The sequence below is a fragment of the Hevea brasiliensis genome, chromosome 17, assembly GCF_030052815.1.
Source record: "Hevea brasiliensis isolate MT/VB/25A 57/8 chromosome 17, ASM3005281v1, whole genome shotgun sequence".
Taxonomy (NCBI): Eukaryota; Viridiplantae; Streptophyta; class Magnoliopsida; order Malpighiales; family Euphorbiaceae; genus Hevea; species Hevea brasiliensis.
The window spans coordinates 7,595,590-7,613,554 of NC_079509.1; the positions used below are offsets into that span (position 1 = coordinate 7,595,590).

The following is a 17,965-nucleotide window of genomic DNA, read 5'->3' on the forward strand; positions in this document are numbered from 1 at the left end:
TTCTCTCTCTTTCTCTCTCTCTCTCTCTCTCTCTCCTTTCCTCCTTCTCCTCCTTCTCCTTCCCTTCTATTTCCTTCCCCCTTTCCTCTGTTTTCTGTTTGGTTGTGGTCTGGTCACAAGGTATTCACCAATTTACACATAACTTGTCATCAAGAAATTGATTGCAACACAACCTGGTAGCTCCTACCACAAGTGGACTCCTGCACCTGTAATAATACTGTAACATAGTTACTGTTCTGTTTACCTCTGAGGAATTTAATGAGTAGTAAGATGTGTATCATAAACAAACACTATGCAGATGAATATATCCTGTATAACAGAAGACACTGGTTCAATCATTCAAAGAAAATCAGCAAACTATGCAGATGAATTTATCTTCTATAGGAGAAGATAATGGTTCAATCATTCAAAGAAAATAAGCAAACTACGCTATCATCAACTTTCAGTAGGATTTGAACTTTTCAAGTATTGTTGAATTTCATATCATTAAATGGACCTATTATTGATGATGAATAATTTATATAATTGAATGAGATCATATGGGTTGTTGATGAGATTTTGTCAATATGAACATGCATCAGGTCTTGAATTAAATAGAGATTACGCTTTGCACAATATTATATTTAAGTATATCTATTTATTGTCACCTTCTCTTTCTGACTAGCAAGTAGTCTTCTCTTTATTGTCACGACCCAACCTATGGGCCGGACCAGCACTAGGACCTAGACCAGCCTAAAACCCTGAGGCCCGTAGTAAACCTAACTATTTCTCAACCCAACTGGAAGGTCCATTTGGGCCCAATTTCAAGAATTAAACCGGACAGAGTCCGGATATAAAATGGACTATTCAACGGGGAGTTTTTGACTCGCCCGACCTATAAACACAATATATAATAAATTTGGGAGCTCAGCTCACTATTCACATAATTAAAATGCCATAACTCAAATGGGAGCTCAGCTCTCTCATCCAATCCCATCATGCATACAGTTAATAATTTTACAGGTCCAACATAATTTTTATAATATAGGTCCAAAATAAAAATAAGTGCTTCTAACACATGCGGAATCTAAAATTTAACTCAATTGTACAAAATACATTAAATACTATTAATGGACTTGCGAAGAAGAAGAGCAGGTTAGCTACAACAAATAATCCTCCTGTAACCTGGAAAAATAGATGAACATGAGTGAGTGTTCGACTTAGAGAGTAAAATACCAATTTTAATCATAATCTCTATAGCTATCTAAAGCTAATGCACCCTGTGGAGTGATATGCAACATCCTCATAATTTTCATACAAATCATATCATAACAGCAAAAATGCAATTTGGAGTACTCGCAGACCCAACACTGTCAAGCAATACATATATAAGAGTTTATCCCCTATACAACCCTCTTAATTCAACCTCTGCCAGCGAATGTCTCTCAAGCTGGACTTTCGCTTAATAAACCAAGTGCGGGATCCTAGCGAGTGTCTCTCAAGCCGTGTCTAGCCCGACTTATCCATAAAGGACCAGGTCTCAGCGAGTGTCTCTCAAGCTGTATCTACCTGTCCTATCCATATCCAATACCATATCACACGCACGCCAACACACACACACTACACCAAATTACTACAAACAACATCTATAATACTTTATCAATTTAAAATGCAATATAAATTATGCCTAATATTTAACTACATAGATATATATTTATAAGTGATGAATGGGCATGCTTAAACATATAATAATATCGAAATTATAATTAAAATTAATATTTTACTTACATACTTAACCAAAGTCACTGCGACGGCTGGGCGGAGGAACAAGACTATCCCGACTGATCTGATAATTTTATAGCAATTATTTAGTATATTTGACTCGATATAAGCTTTGAAAAGATCAAAGACACCCCAGGTCGTGCAAAAAATCTAACAGAGTCTCCCTAATACCTAGGACCTACTCAACTTACAAAAGGGTTCAAAATACACTTCTATATCTACCAATCACACATCCATAACTCAATTACATTACATGGCCACTCTTGGGCCAATCTAAACTATCAACAATTACAATATAGAAAATTACAATTTAGTCCTTATAATTAACCCTTTTTACAAAAAACTACCCATATGAGCTCTAAAAATTCTAAAATTTTGCCCCGCGGTCCTTAACAATATTACTAAGCTAATGCAAAAGAAATTATAATTTTCTAAACTACCACGAATATTTTATAGATTTTTAATCGAATTCAAGAACTAGATAATTAAGAAAAAATAAAGTTTGGGTTTACCTGTGCCGATTTCGACCCATGGAACTTGTTCGGGACGTCTGACAATAGTGGGGTAGCCAAAATCTCGACCCAATTCCGAGGTTTTTTCGATAGCCTGTCTGCCTGACTCGAAATTTACAGACCTGGACAACCGTTGAATTTCCCTGAATTGAAGGTACCTACACGAAGCTAATAACACGGGGGTTAGTATATAATTTTTACAGAATTTTCTAAGCTCATTTAGTGCTCAGAAAAAATACTATGAAGTTTAGCGGGACCTACATATAAATGGTGTCAGAAAATTTTGAAATTAATATTGTCGCGAAGCTTTGGACGAATGGAGCACTCTAGTACTCTCGGTTTTTTTGTGGGGTTAACGGTTTGCGAGAAATTTAGCCCAAAAGTAAAAATGGGCTAAAACTTTCCGGACAAAAATTGAGCAAACCGCTTAATGAATTTTTGTGTTCTTTGTGTCTATGGAAAGCTCTCAAGGTGTAGAAGTGTTTTGGGACAAGACTCAGTCCGATTGGTGGCCAGATTGGCCGGAATAGGCCCGGGAAGCTGAAATGGCGTGCGCTCGCTGGGTGGGTTTTGCGCGACGTTTCCGATGGCAGGGGAGGTGCGCCAGAGTGTGGGGGAGGGCTGGGTGGAGGCTGGCTGGCGAGGGGCGGAGGGAGGAGAGAGAGAGAGAGAGAGAGAGAGAGAGAGAGGACGTCGGGGACGCGCGAAGAGGAAAAAAAAAAAGAAGAGACTTGGTCCGATTCAATCGGTCCAGTTCGATTTGGCTGATATGATTTAGGATACAAAAATTTAAATTTTTATTTTTTTATGAGATCGAAAACGAGGTCAAAAAATTTCAAAAAAATTTTAAAAAACTCAAAAAAATTTATAGAGTTCAAATATATTTTTAATTTTGCCACGTGGTCTTTAAATTAATTTTTAAAAATTATCAAAGTTTTATATTTTTGAAAAATGAAACTTAATTTTTAAAATCTAAAAAATTTTAAATAATTTTTTAAAATTTAAATAAAATAAAATATAAATAATTATTCATAAAATAATAAATTTAAAATTTAGTGGTGTTACATTTATGAAGCTTGGTTGGAGTCTTGTTTTGAATCCTAATGCTTGATGGGCTCAAGTAGTTCAAAATAAAATATCATTTTGCTTACGGCTCTGCATTTGACTGCTTGGTGGGTGCTGCATTGTTGATGTAGGGATTCCGCTCGGCAAATAATCACTTAGGTGCTTTTTTTGCATTGAGTTTACAGGAATTAAATTATTTTTTTTAATAAAAATATTATTTTAAATATTATTAAAAAAATAATTTTAAAAAAATATCTTATTATTTTAATTTTTTATAATTAAAATTTATTAAATTTAATTTTAAATTATTTTTAATATTTTTTAATTAATATATTTAAAAAAATAGTTTTCCCATCAGACACAAAACAGGCGTTTAGTTAATGACTTCTCATAAATGGTAGGCTGCTCCGTCTCATAAATGGGTGACTTTAAACACAGATGATGTGTTCAGAACTTCCTCTGATTAGCCTTCATAAATGGAGTTTGTTACACGATAATTCATGTGGGTGGCTTTGCTAAGTATTGGCTGGTGTTCTGTTATGATGATTGAGCAATGGCAATGAACGTTCTCCAATACTAAATGATTGCAAAAACGAAAGCCTGTTAGCGAATAATTTTTAAATAATGTTTAGTATTTTAATTAAAATTAAAATTTTATTTTTTTATTTATAAAAAATTATGAGAGTAATTCATAAAAAAATTATTTCTCATAATTTTATTAAGATTTATAAAAAATTATTTTTCATAATTTTATTAAAATTAATAAGATTGTATCATTATTTTAATATTTAATAACTAATCTAATAATTATTTTTATAAATATTTTTATTTCAATAACAATATAAATAATTAATATCTAATTATTAAAATAAATAATATTATCAAACAGTCCTGAAACTCTCTTCAATAATAACTTTTAATATCATATTAGTGTGTTGATTTTCTTATTTATATTTCTCAATTACAAAATATTTATAATAATTTTTTAGGTATTAAAAAATTATTAAAAAGTTTTATCTAAGTGTCAATAATATAATATATTAATAAAATAATATCAATATTTTACCTTTAATAGTCAATTCAATTACTATTTTATCATCTAACGTTACCGCTTAAGTCATTATAAATTTATCTAAATAATAATTTAAAATTTAAAATTAATTACCAATACACAATTTCAGTGCTGAATGGATGGATAATCAGATCCAATCGTGTATTATTTATTTGCTCATGATGTTATTTATTTATCTTTGCTTTGTTATGGGTCGCACCCATTTATTTGTTTATTTCGTTCCCCGAAACTCAGACAGGCAGAGACGGGGAGTGACTAGTGGAGCTCTAACTTAGCTTTCACTCACTCTCTCTCTCTCTCTCTCTCTCTGTCTTCCCCATTTCTACTGTTGCGAGAAGCTTTGAGTTCCACTTTGCCTTCTCTTGCTGTTGCTCGCGAAATCTTTCGATCTCTCTCTGGCTAAAATGGCAGCTCAGTCCATAACAAAGGGAAATGAGAAATCAAAAACAATGGAGGTACCCCTCGTAGAGCAAGATGGAGCCCATCTCTCCAAATCTATTCCCCGTTTAGAGACCTTTCTAAGGTTCTTTGGCTTTTGTCAATACTCAGTTTTAACCTTCGTAATCTCTTGGCTTTCTTTTCTGCTTCTGGGTATTGTTCTTCCGGTCTTTATGATAAAATTTTCTGCTTCTGCTTATGTTGAGAAATACCAGATCAATAGTTTCGAGTTTCAGATTTTGGTGTTTCAATCTCTGGCTGCTGCAATTTCTCTTGTTTGCATTTCTCACAATTTGAGAAAGTATGGGGTGAGGAATTTTTTGTTTGTGGATAGGTCTCATGGCTACATTACTGAGTTTCGTGACGAATATATCAAGAAGATACATGTTAGTAATACCTATAATTTCTTTTCTTCTTTTATATATACATTTTTTTATCTTAATATATAGTTTTGGTTGGCATTTAGCCTTTTTTTTTTTATTGAGAATTTTCCTTTTGGTGTTCTTTGACTGCTCGGCGACAATGTTTAATTACGAAGTAAACCAATCACTACTACCTTCCCCAAAAGGGGAAAAAATATAAAGGATCTTATTCTTCTTGTTTTAGCTTTTGATCAAATTTATGTCATAGGAAATGTACTCTTTATAATTGAAAACATTGAACATTGCTGTTTTGAATTTGTTGTCATCTACTTAAGTGAAATTTTGGCTGCTACATAGGTAATAGCTTAGTCAAATTAAATTACTTATGTGTCAAGATGCCTCTTCTTTTGACATCATTAATGAGTTTCATCCTGAAATTTATACCAACTGTTGTTTCCCATAAATTTGATATTGGGTACACCTATTTTGATGTTAAACAATTGATTTGGTAACTTTATTTGTTCAGGATTTCTTCTTCTTATTGGCTGTATGGGTAATACCATGTCTGCTTCTAAAGATTGTTCTTGAGGTCATTCGTATTATTCATGTGCATCGTGATCCTTGGTGGCAATCTGTTCTAATATCGATTGCTTTGATAATCTCTTGGACTTATTCAATTATTATCTTTTTATCTGGATGTGCTCTATTCAATCTATTGTGCAATGTGCAAGTGATACACTTCGAAAATTATGGGAAGCTTTTGGAAAGGGATATGGATGTTTCTGTATATATTGAGGAACATATTCGACTAACACGCTACCTGTCTAAAATAAGCCACAGGTTCCGAATATTTTTCATTCTTGAGATCTTGGTTGTAACTGCCTCTCAGGTTGTGGCTTTGTTTCAAACCACAGGAAACAAAGATATTATCACTCTCACAAATGGTGGTGATTTTGTAGTAAGTTTTGAACAACACTTGAAATTATTTACAATAATCTTGAGCATTATAATTGACAAAATTGATGACTGCTATTTTGAATTTATATCTTGCTTAACTCTATATTTCATCTCTTGCAAACTGCATTTTACCTTTAAAACTCAAGTTGTCAAGTATATCATAAGAGTCCTTAACAATTATGACATGACCTACAATAATGGTAGAAGCTTCTGATTGGAAAGGAACTGCAACTGCATAAAGCTAAACCTGGCTGATTTATTGAGTTGCAAATTATTAATGAACCAATGCACAACGTGCCGTTTTCTTTTCAAACTTTGGAACAATACCTTTACAAGCTTGTCTGCATTTGTATACCAGCTCAAGACTAATTTGAGTTTCATTCTCATATTGCAATGTTCTGGTTATGACAGATTTCTTGCATTGCTGAGCTTGTTGGCATAATCATTTGCCTGCATGCAGCCGCAAAAGCCACACATAGAGCTCAAGGTGTTGCATCAATTGCTGCCAAATGGCATTCTTTAGTTACTTGCAACTCTAGTGATGCAGCTATAACCAGTAGCAGTGGAAATTTGGAGGCTCCCAATATTGCCAGCTTATTACGTGTTGATTGCTCAGAAAGTGATCTTGAGTCAGTTGACTACATGCCAATGCCAACCAATACTCAATTGACTTCATCATATAACAAGAGACAAGCTTTTGGTAATGCACAAGTGTCTTCTTCTCTTCATTTTTATTTGCCTCTTTGCAAATTCTGCTGAAGATTATATTCTAATTTTGGTGATTAAATGCTCGTCCAAATCCCTGAAAGTTCTTGATTGGGTGTTCTTTTTGAGTAAATCAAATTCAGGGCATCTGATATCTAGTGTATGTCATATTAGACTCGTACTGGATGACTTTCTTACATTTACAAGTAGGGTATTTTATAGTGCGAGAAAGGCTGAAGCACCAAGTAGTTAAACAAAGGTAGAAGTCTACCACACTAAGCATTACTAATTGGATCAGCTTCACAAATCCCCTTTTATTACTCTTCTCAATGCAAGTCCCTGTTCTTTCTCTTAGGCCAAGTGGCCTTAACCCAGCATTTGCGCTTGGCCCTTTATGTACAAGTGCAACATTCTCAAATTACATCACTGTCTACTACAGTTTCTGAAACACATGGTCCCCTTTTACATCAGGTTATAAAACAGGGTGAACTTGACTTCCCTAGGACTCGCTCCCTTTAGTATGTCTGCCACTTCTTCAAAAGGATGATTGTATTGGGAACATTGGAACTCTGAAATTGAACATATAGATATTGGCAGATGTTTGTCTGGCCAAAGAAGTCTATAGGAAAAAAAACAAAGTTTCCAGGGAACTTGATCATGATTATGATGCTGTGGAAGAAGTATTCCAGAGTTTGTCTTTTTTACTTCCGATCATGAACATCCATAAAATGGAAAAGCAGGAAAAGGGTAACAGCCTTTTCTAAGCAATTATGTTCCTTTTTCCATTTCTCATAGTATTCAAGATTTTTATGTACTCTGCATTATTTTGTATTTTATCGTGGATAAGATGTTTGAAGCTTATTGAAGTTTCATTTGGTTATGCAGTAACATATTTGCAGTCCAACCCTGGTGGTTTTTCTGTTTTTGGATGGAGGATTGAACGGACACTCATCAACACTATCTTCTTTCTCGAGATATCACTTGTTCTTTTTGTGCTCGGGCAGACCATAACTTTCACTTCCGAGTAATAAAACCCAGCAATATCAACACTCTGTTCACCCTTTTTATTTTGGTTTTTGGGACAGGGTGCAGTACTATTGCATTTTGATATGGTTTTCACATCACATGTATTCACCATTACCTCTACGGCTATATGTTTATTTCTGCTCATAATACGAGTTATGTATCTTTTTTGGAGCATAATACACTTACGTTTGTTTTTTTTCTCTTTACCATACAGCAGCCATGTGTTAGACGTTAGCAGATTGCTATCCTTTTAATGTTTTTACTTTCTAAACTTTTATAATATTTTTTTCTCTCTAATGAAATGGTTTTTTTTTTCGTTTTTCAAGAGAGATGATTTTCAGCTCGCTTACCTTAAAAAGTAACTTTCACCTGGATGGGCTGTTTCCAATTCTTTTAGGTTTGTGCTCTACGGCAAAAGGCGAAGCCAGACTTCACAGTTGATGTACTGGAAAGTTTGTTCCAAAGGCCAACAGTAACAAACTTCCCGAGGAACAATTCTTGTTCATAAATAGTCCGATTCAAAAGCAGTGATGCCTAACTGCAGCGCGATTGAAGCGTTTAAGAAGACATTTTACCAATAAGATTGACTAATAATATAGCTTAAAGATGTTGCAAAACCAGTTGAACCGATTCCATAATCCTGAAAAGTTAAAGATTGTCGCTGTTCAGATTTAAATTGACCTCAAAGTACAAAGAAGTTTTCGGATGTAAAAGAAAGAAACCTAATTAATTAACTGAATAGAATAAAATTAAATGTAATGACCATTGAATTTCTATTTCCGGTGGTAAAAAAATACAAGGTAATTAAATTGTTTGTTATCACACCACTTTGTTTGGTAAACAATAATAATAGAAATGGTAAAATAGTATGGAAATGATCCAATCAATCAAATTAGATATTCCAAACTTCTCTTCACCTTCGCATTAGTAGCACACTGTCCCAATGGCACTACTTCGGTCTAACCTTCAGTATAATCATGATGTATTTTGTCAACCTAGGACGGATGTCAGCTATGGCATGATGTATTTTGACTTGAGGGGAGAGTGAGGAATGCTGAGGAGTCCCCCAGTTAATATGCCTCCAAGACTATGCAAGACTGAAACGCTTTTGACTTTGGCATGCTAAGCCTTCTTTCCTTGCTAATGGACACTGTGGCTAGCAAATTTGTTGTCTGTGTGGTTCAGCCGATAGTTGAGGATTTTGCTCTGGCTGTTAGGAGGAAGTTTGTGGGCATTTCTTCTCACCTTTGATGCTTCCAACTTCTTATTCCTTAGTCTTCGCACTCGCCCTGACTCTGGGTGATCCAGCCACACTGTTTTGCTGTCTCAGGTAGCTTTTTCAGGTTTTCTGTGTGCTTCAAGGGTCTTAGACGATGTTGTTGTGTTTGTGGGCTGGGTTTCCCAGGGCTTTTTCTTTGGGTTTGGGTTTCTCCTAGAGACTGAATTTGGGCCTTTGCTTTTTTTCATCTAATTGTTAATATTTAAAAATAAAGGGAAAAAAAGGAAATAACTCAAAGGCTACATCTTTTCTTTATTATTTAATAAAATAAAATTTTAAATACTTATATCTATAAATCTCCTATAATTACTCTACTGATTAGGTGTAGAAATCCTAATTATTTAGAATATAAACCTTACACTAGTTAGGAATATAAATCCTATAGACTTCATGTAATAAATTATTTTTAAAAAAAATTAAATTAAATTTTCATAAAATCATACTTAATTTTTTTAATTAAATAATAAATTATTTTATTCTAAATATGAAATTAATAAAAAAATTAATTAAATTTAATTCTTACAAAAATATTAATTTTCAAACAGAGGATACTAATTATTAATATAATTAAATATAAATATTCAATTTTCCTAAGACATTATTCTTGTAATCTGCTCAGTCTTAGTAAAGCAATTGTTGCATATTAAGAAGAAAAATTCTCCTAACAAACTGCACATCCCGAGGGAGGCACAAAGTTCAAAACCTATCCTCATATCCCTTTCCTTTATCAACAATTTGCGTCACCTTTGATTAAATGTTGCGCCCGCGGCGCATACACCCATGCACTGCCACTCCATAGCGATGACTCTCAATGCTTACAAGTTCTATCCACTTAGCCAACCTCTTCCCTTTATATATTTCCACCTTCCCTCCCACGTCTTTCAGCTCAAAATACAACATATACAAAGGCTAAATAGCGAAAAGAAAACCAAAGATGATGAGTGTTGGTACATATGGCTACCCTGCACCGACCACCAACAAGCCTGTTGCTGTCTATGACGCTCCTGAAGGGGTGGACATTCGCGGTCGCTATGATGAAGAGTTTGCCAAGATCCTTACCAGGGATGCGTTGCAATTCGTCGCGGATTTGCAACGAGAGTTTAGAAACCGCATCAAGTATGCAATGGAGTGTCGAAGGGAAGCCAAAAGGAGATATAATGAGGGGGCCTTGCCAGGATTTGATCCGGCAACAAGGTATATAAGGGAAGGGGATTGGACTTGTGCTCCTGTCCCTCCGGCGGTGGCTGATCGGAAGGTGGAGATTACTGGCCCAGTGGAGAGGAAAATGATCATCAATGCTCTCAACTCGGGAGCTAAAGTTTTCATGGTCAGTGTGCTGACTATACTTCTATGTCTTTAAAATATATATATATATATATATATATATTAATTATTAGCATATAATTACCCAGGATAATTTAAAAGTAATTTTTTGGGCCAAACAAAAATGTATATTTTATTAAAAAAAAATTAAAATCCAATGGCTAAAAAATAATTGAACGTAGAGGTAAAATTAGGGGGGAAAAAAACTACTTCTATGCTTTGTTCTTGGAGTGTTTAGTCATCTCCAATTTATGATTCTTTAATTATTGAGTTGCTTTCTTGCTAGGCTGACTTTGAAGATGCTCTCTCACCAAGCTGGGAGAATTTGATGAGAGGACATGTTAACTTAAGGGATGCTGTCAATGGGACTATAAGCTTCCATGACAAGGACAGGAACAGAGTTTACAAGCTCAACGATCAGATAGCTAAGCTCTTTGTCCGTCCACGAGGTTGGCATCTACCCGAGGCTCACATTCTCATTGACGGTGAACCTGCAACTGGTTGCCTTGTGGATTTTGGCCTCTATTTTTACCACAACCACTCCGCATTCCGCCGGACCCAGGGTTCAGGTTATGGCCCTTTCTTCTATCTCCCTAAAATGGAGCATTCAAGGTAAGCCTTTTTCCTGAAACCAATATTTCAATTAAGAATGTTAAGCAATTTTATAACTGGAATGATCACTCGCATTTTTTGTTTTCGAAAATTGCTTAATTGAAAGCATCAATTGACTCTAAATAGCATTTTCAGCTTCCCATTACTGATAGATGTTGTTGGCAGGGAAGCTAAGATATGGAACTGTGTTTTCGAGAGGGCAGAGAAGATGGCAGGAATAGAAAGAGGAAGCATTAGGGCCACTGTTCTAATTGAAACACTTCCGGCCGTTTTCCAAATGAATGAAATCCTCTATGAACTAAGGGATCATTCTATTGGATTGAACTGTGGAAGATGGGATTACATTTTCAGCTATGTCAAGACGTTCCAGGCTCACCCAGATCGCTTGTTACCAGACAGGGTTCAGGTTGGCATGACTCAACACTTTATGAAGAGTTACTCTGATCTCCTAATCTGGACATGCCACAGGCGTGGTTTGCATGCCATGGGAGGCATGGTATGTTCTGCTTAACCTTGTAAAATCATACAATATGAATTTGCATGTCCCTATTGCCAAATTTATTTTTAAAAAATAATTATAAAAGGTCTAAATTTGGGAAAAGAGAGCTGATATTCTTAATCGTTTGACAGGCAGCTCAGATTCCAATTAGAGATGATCGAGAGGCAAATGAGGCGGCACTAGAACTCGTGAGAAAGGACAAGCTAAGAGAGGTCAGAGCAGGGCATGATGGAACATGGGCAGCACATCCTGGACTTATCCCAGTCTGCATGGAAGTTTTCACAAACAACATGGGAAATATCCCCCACCAGATTCAGGTCATGAAACGAGAAGATGCTGCAAATATAACAGAGGAAGACCTGTTACAGCGACCTCGAGGAGTGCGTACCATGGAAGGTCTCCGCCTGAACACCAGGGTTGGGATCCAGTACTTGGCTGCATGGCTCACTGGAACAGGCTCCGTGCCTCTTTACAACCTGATGGAAGATGCTGCCACTGCTGAGATTAGCAGAGTCCAGAATTGGCAATGGCTAAAGTATGGAGTGGAGTTGGATGGAGATGGGCTTGGAGTGAAAGTGAGCTATGATTTGTTTTGGAGAGTGGTGGAAGAAGAGATGGCTAGGATTGAAAGAGAGGTGGGCAAAGAAAAGTTTAAGAAGGGAATGTACAAGGAGGCTTGCAAGATGTTCACCAGGCAATGCACAGCACCAACATTGGACGATTTTCTGACCTTGGATGCCTATAATAATATAGTGACCTATTACCCAAAGGGATCATCCAGGCTCTGAGCAAGTTTCATTGCCACTTCTCATTCTGGTATTGGCTTTTTGCTTTGTGTAATAATCGGCTACAAATAAATAATAATCCATTGTGATTTCACTGTTGTTTGAATTATAGTTGGAAGCAGTAACAATATTATCCAAGCTGAAAAAAAGAACGGTGTTGGGAGAGTTATTTTTCGAAAACGGTAACGTACGGATAGTGCTGGAGCTGATTTCGGTTTTGCCTCTGCACAAACGGTGCGTTTTAGTGGCTATACTGGGCTATGTCTTTCACTGGGCCCTGCCCAAACTGGCAGATTTGCGGCTCCCAAGCCCCAGTGAATATGATCTCATTCAGCAAACGAAGTTAAATTACTGGATTGTCCTTCTGACATGTCTTAACATTTCAGGCATCTCCCCTCTATTGTTTTTATAATATTATTGTTGAGCCACTTATTTCTTCCTTCTTCCTTTGAAGAAAAAATTGCCATGGATCCACCCACCTAGCAAATCATTCAAGGCGGTGCCTAAAATAAAATGAAACTAAATTCTAAGAGGCAACAAATTGACCACACCCACCAATTACGTGACAGTATGTGAATTTGAATGTTCTCTGCTCTTTGCACTTAATCATCACCTCTATGAAATAACTTCAATATAATTCTGGTACTTTTCCACCATTTTTGTTTGTGGGTCTGTTTTCTTTTTTAACTCATTCAGAGAGATTATATTCATTTTTCAGTCTTCAACCATTTAGCTTTGAATTTAATGTTTAAATTGGACATCTTTTTAATATATAATATCAAAACATCTCCATTTCAATCAAGTCTTATTAATGGTTGACTAATTATCTACATGAGGAAGCATGATGAACTCTTTAGAGTTTAGACGAAACTCTTTATTACCCTGCTCGGCGTGAACAGTGCAATCTCAAAACATGGACGAAAAATACTTGATTGGATCCAATAATATGATAATATTGCTTGAATTTTTCTTAGATGATAATAAAAATTGAGCCCCTATTACTCAAACATCGCTTTCATTTTCATTCTAATGTAGGACTAGAGAATCTCTTCCCAGAAGTATAATTGCATTTTACCATTATTAATTAATTGTTGTCTTCAACAAGGGAACAGGTTGAACCATATTAATTATATGATTCTTAAATGCACATCTTTAACCTTGCATTAGATTGCCAATATCATGAGTCTCAGTCCAGCCCAAAAAAAAAAAAAAAGGCTTGTCAAGTAGTAAATGAAACAGCCCTTCCCCATGCATCATTCTCATCAGCAGTCAATCTGGGAAAAGGAGATTTTATGTTACTGTACTTAGACAGGATTCTCAACTTTAGCAACTCCCTTTGCCATTTATAATCTCCATGTCCATGCAAAATAATTTCTTGACGAGATAAAATTATATAAATTGAGATGAGAAGATATTCCAAAGCAGGAAGGGGTAGATAATTTTCTCTTTTGCTGAATACTACTGTCGTCTACTGTTTTAGATCTAATCCTTTCTTGGATATGCAAAAGTTTCACCAAACTAATCTAGGTATAGACGACCTTTGCAGCTTGAGATGCCCTAGCTCTTTGGTGTATTTGGTGTCTCCATCAACACGTGACAGAGACCCAATACTATAATATTCAACTTAAGCTAAAGCCAAATTAATTAAGGGGACTGTGAGCAAGGTTCAAGGATTGCAAAATATTATAATATTTTGATGTGTTCCAATATCATTGGTTGCAGATGCTGAAATCATGAAATGGGGGACAACCTTCTAGCTAACTATGGGAAGCATTAGGATAAAATAATAAGCAAAAGCTGTGCTTTTGTGTTTTCTTCCCTTAGTTTAATCAAAGCTTAAGGGATATATAATCAATGTCTTAATCTTATAGATAGCATGAAACTTTTGCCTAAATTTGACATAGACCATTTTCAAATATTTTTAATTTCCATTATGAGAAAGAGAGAAAATTGGGTGATTTTCCTTTAATACTGGAGATGAACACATTCACATTGATTGAAAGATAAGTCTGAGTAGTTACTTCATCATGGGGCCTAGGACATTTCCAAGTAAAGCATTTATCTTGTTTCAGAAAGTGAAATTGAAGATAACACAAATAGCCCACATGTATATTATATATCCATCAAGTTATATGTACTTTGAGCAGTTACTACACTACTAGCTATAAGATGCTGTAAACCTCGAGTGGCCATAGTAAATTGCTTATGAAGCACGCAGTAATGAATCTGACTTTGTTCTTCAATGAAACAGAAGAATAAAGTGAAAAGAAAACTGCTTGGAAGCAAATGAAAAATGGGACATTAGTTAGGACACAGAAAAACTAGCTAATCATGGTAATTAAACAATTGATCACAATGGGCCAACTCAAAAGCTGAAGGAGACAATCAAATGAGCGCCATGTGGGTTGTAAAGACTCGATGACAAATGGTTGTTCGCAATCTAAACTAACATATATAATTGGATTAATTTAATTCATGCCCTTATCTTTAATTACCATCATCAGTACTCTATTAAGAATTTTGGTTGTGAAGATTGGCTAAAGCGACCTATACCAATGACTATGGAATTGGATTATTAGTTGGACTGATTCATGTCCCTAGCAGATGTAAAGGTTGCATCTTTGATGTTATATATATCTTCCTATATACTTTATCATTATTGGATCTCCATATCAACCTGCTGTCTTCCTCTATACATTTAATTATCTTGCTAAGTATATGAAAAATGTAGGAAAATGGTTCATTTTTTTAATTTTTATGTGATTTAAATTTTGGATATATTTTCATAAACTCATTGTGACGTGATTCGAAAATTTCGCATTGCGATTCGATTAAGATAAAAAAGTGAGATATGTGGTTATAGCGGAGTGTATGGGTTAATAGGTCTTGCAGTTGAACTACGTTAAATATTATTAAATATTATATTATTCTTCTTCTCTATTTGGTACTGTATGATTATGCGATTTATTTATCTAGAATTATATGCTTATTCTAACAATCTTAAAACTAATTAGATAAAAAAAGGTAAACAGAATACAGAACTCTAGAGAAAGTGAAAGGGAGTAGGAAAATGTTGGAAAAGTAATATAAGGTAGAAGTCGATGACATTATTAAAGATTGATACCCTTTGCTTCAGCAATGGGAATATATAAAAGGAAAGGTTAATGCGTAGATGTCCAGCCTTTCCCCTCCCTTTGGGCTGGACTAACCCCTTGTGAGATAGGTGACGCAAATCTATTGGTACAGATTCTAAAGAATAGACAAAAACAGATGATCTTGTCCGTTCGAAATCTAAACAAGTCATTATCACTTTTATTCAGATGCCACTAAACACTAGTCAATCACATCCGTTTTGTTTTTCAATGACAAGCTAACAATGGGTAATCATAGAATTGCTGTTTTTTACTGAAAAACCTAAACTTTACCTGCTTAACATTAATTCAACTCTTGGGTTTCATTTTTCCCTTACAGTAAGTTGAAAAATTAGCTTTTCTCTGTCTTTTGAGTACTCATTCCAATTCCTCTTTCTGTTTGAGGCTGCTGGATCTCAGGGGAAGCCATCACTGATTAGTGTTTTCTCTTATTATATTCAAATGCTTGATTCTTTATTAAAAAAAAATAAAAAGTAAAATTTACAAAAAAATCAACTCTTTTTTTTTATATGTTGGAGAAAATAATTAATCCAGAGCCGTACGGCACTGAATGATGGTGTATGCGTGGACCAGATTGATCACATGCATCATAGATCGCGATCGGCGGCTAGAATTAGTTTGAAAGAATTGAAGGTATTAATTTGTTTGCATACGTGTGCTGCAAAAGGGTCCGCCAGCTAATGTTTTTCCATACGGGAATTGTTGAATAAAGTGTCTGTGGCTGTGTTCGAGCTCTTGAAAATTTCAAAAGGTTATGGGTACGGGGCAGGTTGGACCTCTTTTCAAAATCAAATTAGTTCATCTAGTTTTTTTTTTTTTAATTTCAAAAATTAGTTCTAATTTTATAAAGTCTAAATAAATTTTTAAAATTTTTATTTTAATTCAAATGAGTAAATATTTTTTAATATTTAAAATTAAAAAGAGTATTTTATTAAATAGTGATTTGTTTGATTGCAATTAAAAAATAATGAGATTATTTGATTTAAAATTTACTTTTGAGTAATATTTGACATTGTTTATTTTCTGTTTCCACAAAATGTAAGGCAGCGAGAGGAAGGTTTTAGTTCTTTTCAATTGGAAAATCAACTACCAATTGCCTCACTGGGACACGTGGAGTTACACAACGTACGACACTGGAGATATTTTAGGGTTTTATAGAAAAGTAATGATTGACATGATTTGGCTTTGTCCCATTTGCTTGAAGCCACAGGAATTCCGCTTTTCTGTTTCGCTGGAAAGAAAATCCACCCGAGTAGTCCCCATTTAGATTATGAGACCGAGGCTGAGGACGCAGTATATGAATATTTTTAGTCCCACTCGCAGCAAAAAGAGGTGAACAGCACTCCCAAATCATGGTGGGAAGGTAAGGAAGGTGACGACTTTTTGATTTTTTTTTTTTTTTTACAGAAGAAAATAAAAGCATTGGCCACTGGGAAAAATATAGATGAGGCACATAAATATGCGTGATTTGAAATTTTGTACCATACCAGCTCAAAAGCTCTTGGATATATGGCTTTCCAACTTCCCACTGTGCTGCATTCTATGATGGCATTTGCTCTTGCTCGATTGTTTGACAGTGACTTAACCTCTCCCTTTAAATATATGGTTTGTCTAATTTTATAACTAAACTCAGCCCTGCAAAGCTTTGTGTATGTCAAGCCTCATTTAATTTAATAATTAAATGTATAACAATCATTTAATAAATATAAATTTAAATTATATATATATATTTCTTAAATTAGATTCTATCAATTAAATCAAATCAACTGATGTTCACTTCTATTTATTTTTTGATATCAAATATTAAAATTTTAAGTTCTCATTCTTAATTTTAATCAATGTAAATTATATATAAATAAAAATTTTATTCGATAATAATTTTTAAAATAATATTTATTTTTTAATTATAATTAAAATATTATTTTTTTACCTATATTATTTGATGATATAATTTTTATAATAGTATTTATAAAAATTATTCATCTTAATTTTGGCTAATTATTAAGTGCACCTGGTGCACTAAAAAATAGTGTTCCCTCTCTCACAGAAAGTGAGTTCTTCCTATTGTATAGAAAGTGGATCCCACATGATTGTGAGAGAAAGTGTATGTGCACCAGGTGCACCTAATAATTCCTCCTTAATTTTTTTAAAATTAAGAGAACATTATGATCAAAATTATTAAAATAATATCAATATTTCTAAATTTAATATCTAATCAATAATTATTTTTATTAAATATTTATATTTTAAATTATTATATAAATTACTAATTATAAATAATTAATAAAATATCTAAAAAAATAAATATTGTCAAATATGACCAAAATATAGGCATGCATTACCTACCCTACATTGTACAACCTTTCTTCGAAATAAATAACATGAGTGGATCATACACCAAAATGTTAATTCTAATT

General features: G+C 34.3%; 2 protein-coding genes across 4 annotated transcripts; both read left to right on the forward strand.

Annotated features, from left to right (window-relative positions):
* Positions 1-4,598: 4,598 nt before the first annotated feature.
* On the forward strand, positions 4,599-8,180 carry LOC110665282 (uncharacterized). 2 transcript variants are annotated; one of them, XM_021825332.2, is made up of 4 exons: positions 4,599-5,234; positions 5,737-6,168; positions 6,579-6,867; positions 7,758-8,180. In XM_021825332.2, the coding sequence occupies exons 1-4, from the start codon at positions 4,815-4,817 to the stop codon at positions 7,898-7,900; spliced, it is 1,284 nt and encodes a 427-aa protein (XP_021681024.2). In that variant the 5' UTR covers positions 4,599-4,814; the 3' UTR covers positions 7,901-8,180. The 2 variants fall into 2 exon arrangements, with proteins under 2 accessions (XP_021681024.2, XP_057995939.1); XM_058139956.1 differs by having other exon boundaries at positions 6,100-6,168.
* A 1,809-nt stretch (positions 8,181-9,989) lies between these two features.
* LOC110665281 (malate synthase, glyoxysomal) lies at positions 9,990-12,824 on the forward strand. Of its 2 annotated transcripts, XM_058140106.1 has the most exons (5): positions 9,990-10,504; positions 10,787-11,112; positions 11,278-11,608; positions 11,743-12,427; positions 12,509-12,824. In XM_058140106.1, exons 1-4 carry the CDS (start codon positions 10,112-10,114, stop codon positions 12,397-12,399), a joined length of 1,707 nt encoding a protein of 568 aa, XP_057996089.1. In that variant the 5' UTR covers positions 9,990-10,111; the 3' UTR covers positions 12,400-12,427; positions 12,509-12,824. The 2 variants fall into 2 exon arrangements, with proteins under 2 accessions (XP_057996089.1, XP_021681023.2); XM_021825331.2 differs by lacking the exon at positions 12,509-12,824 and having other exon boundaries at positions 11,743-12,505.
* Positions 12,825-17,965: the final 5,141 nt, after the last annotated feature.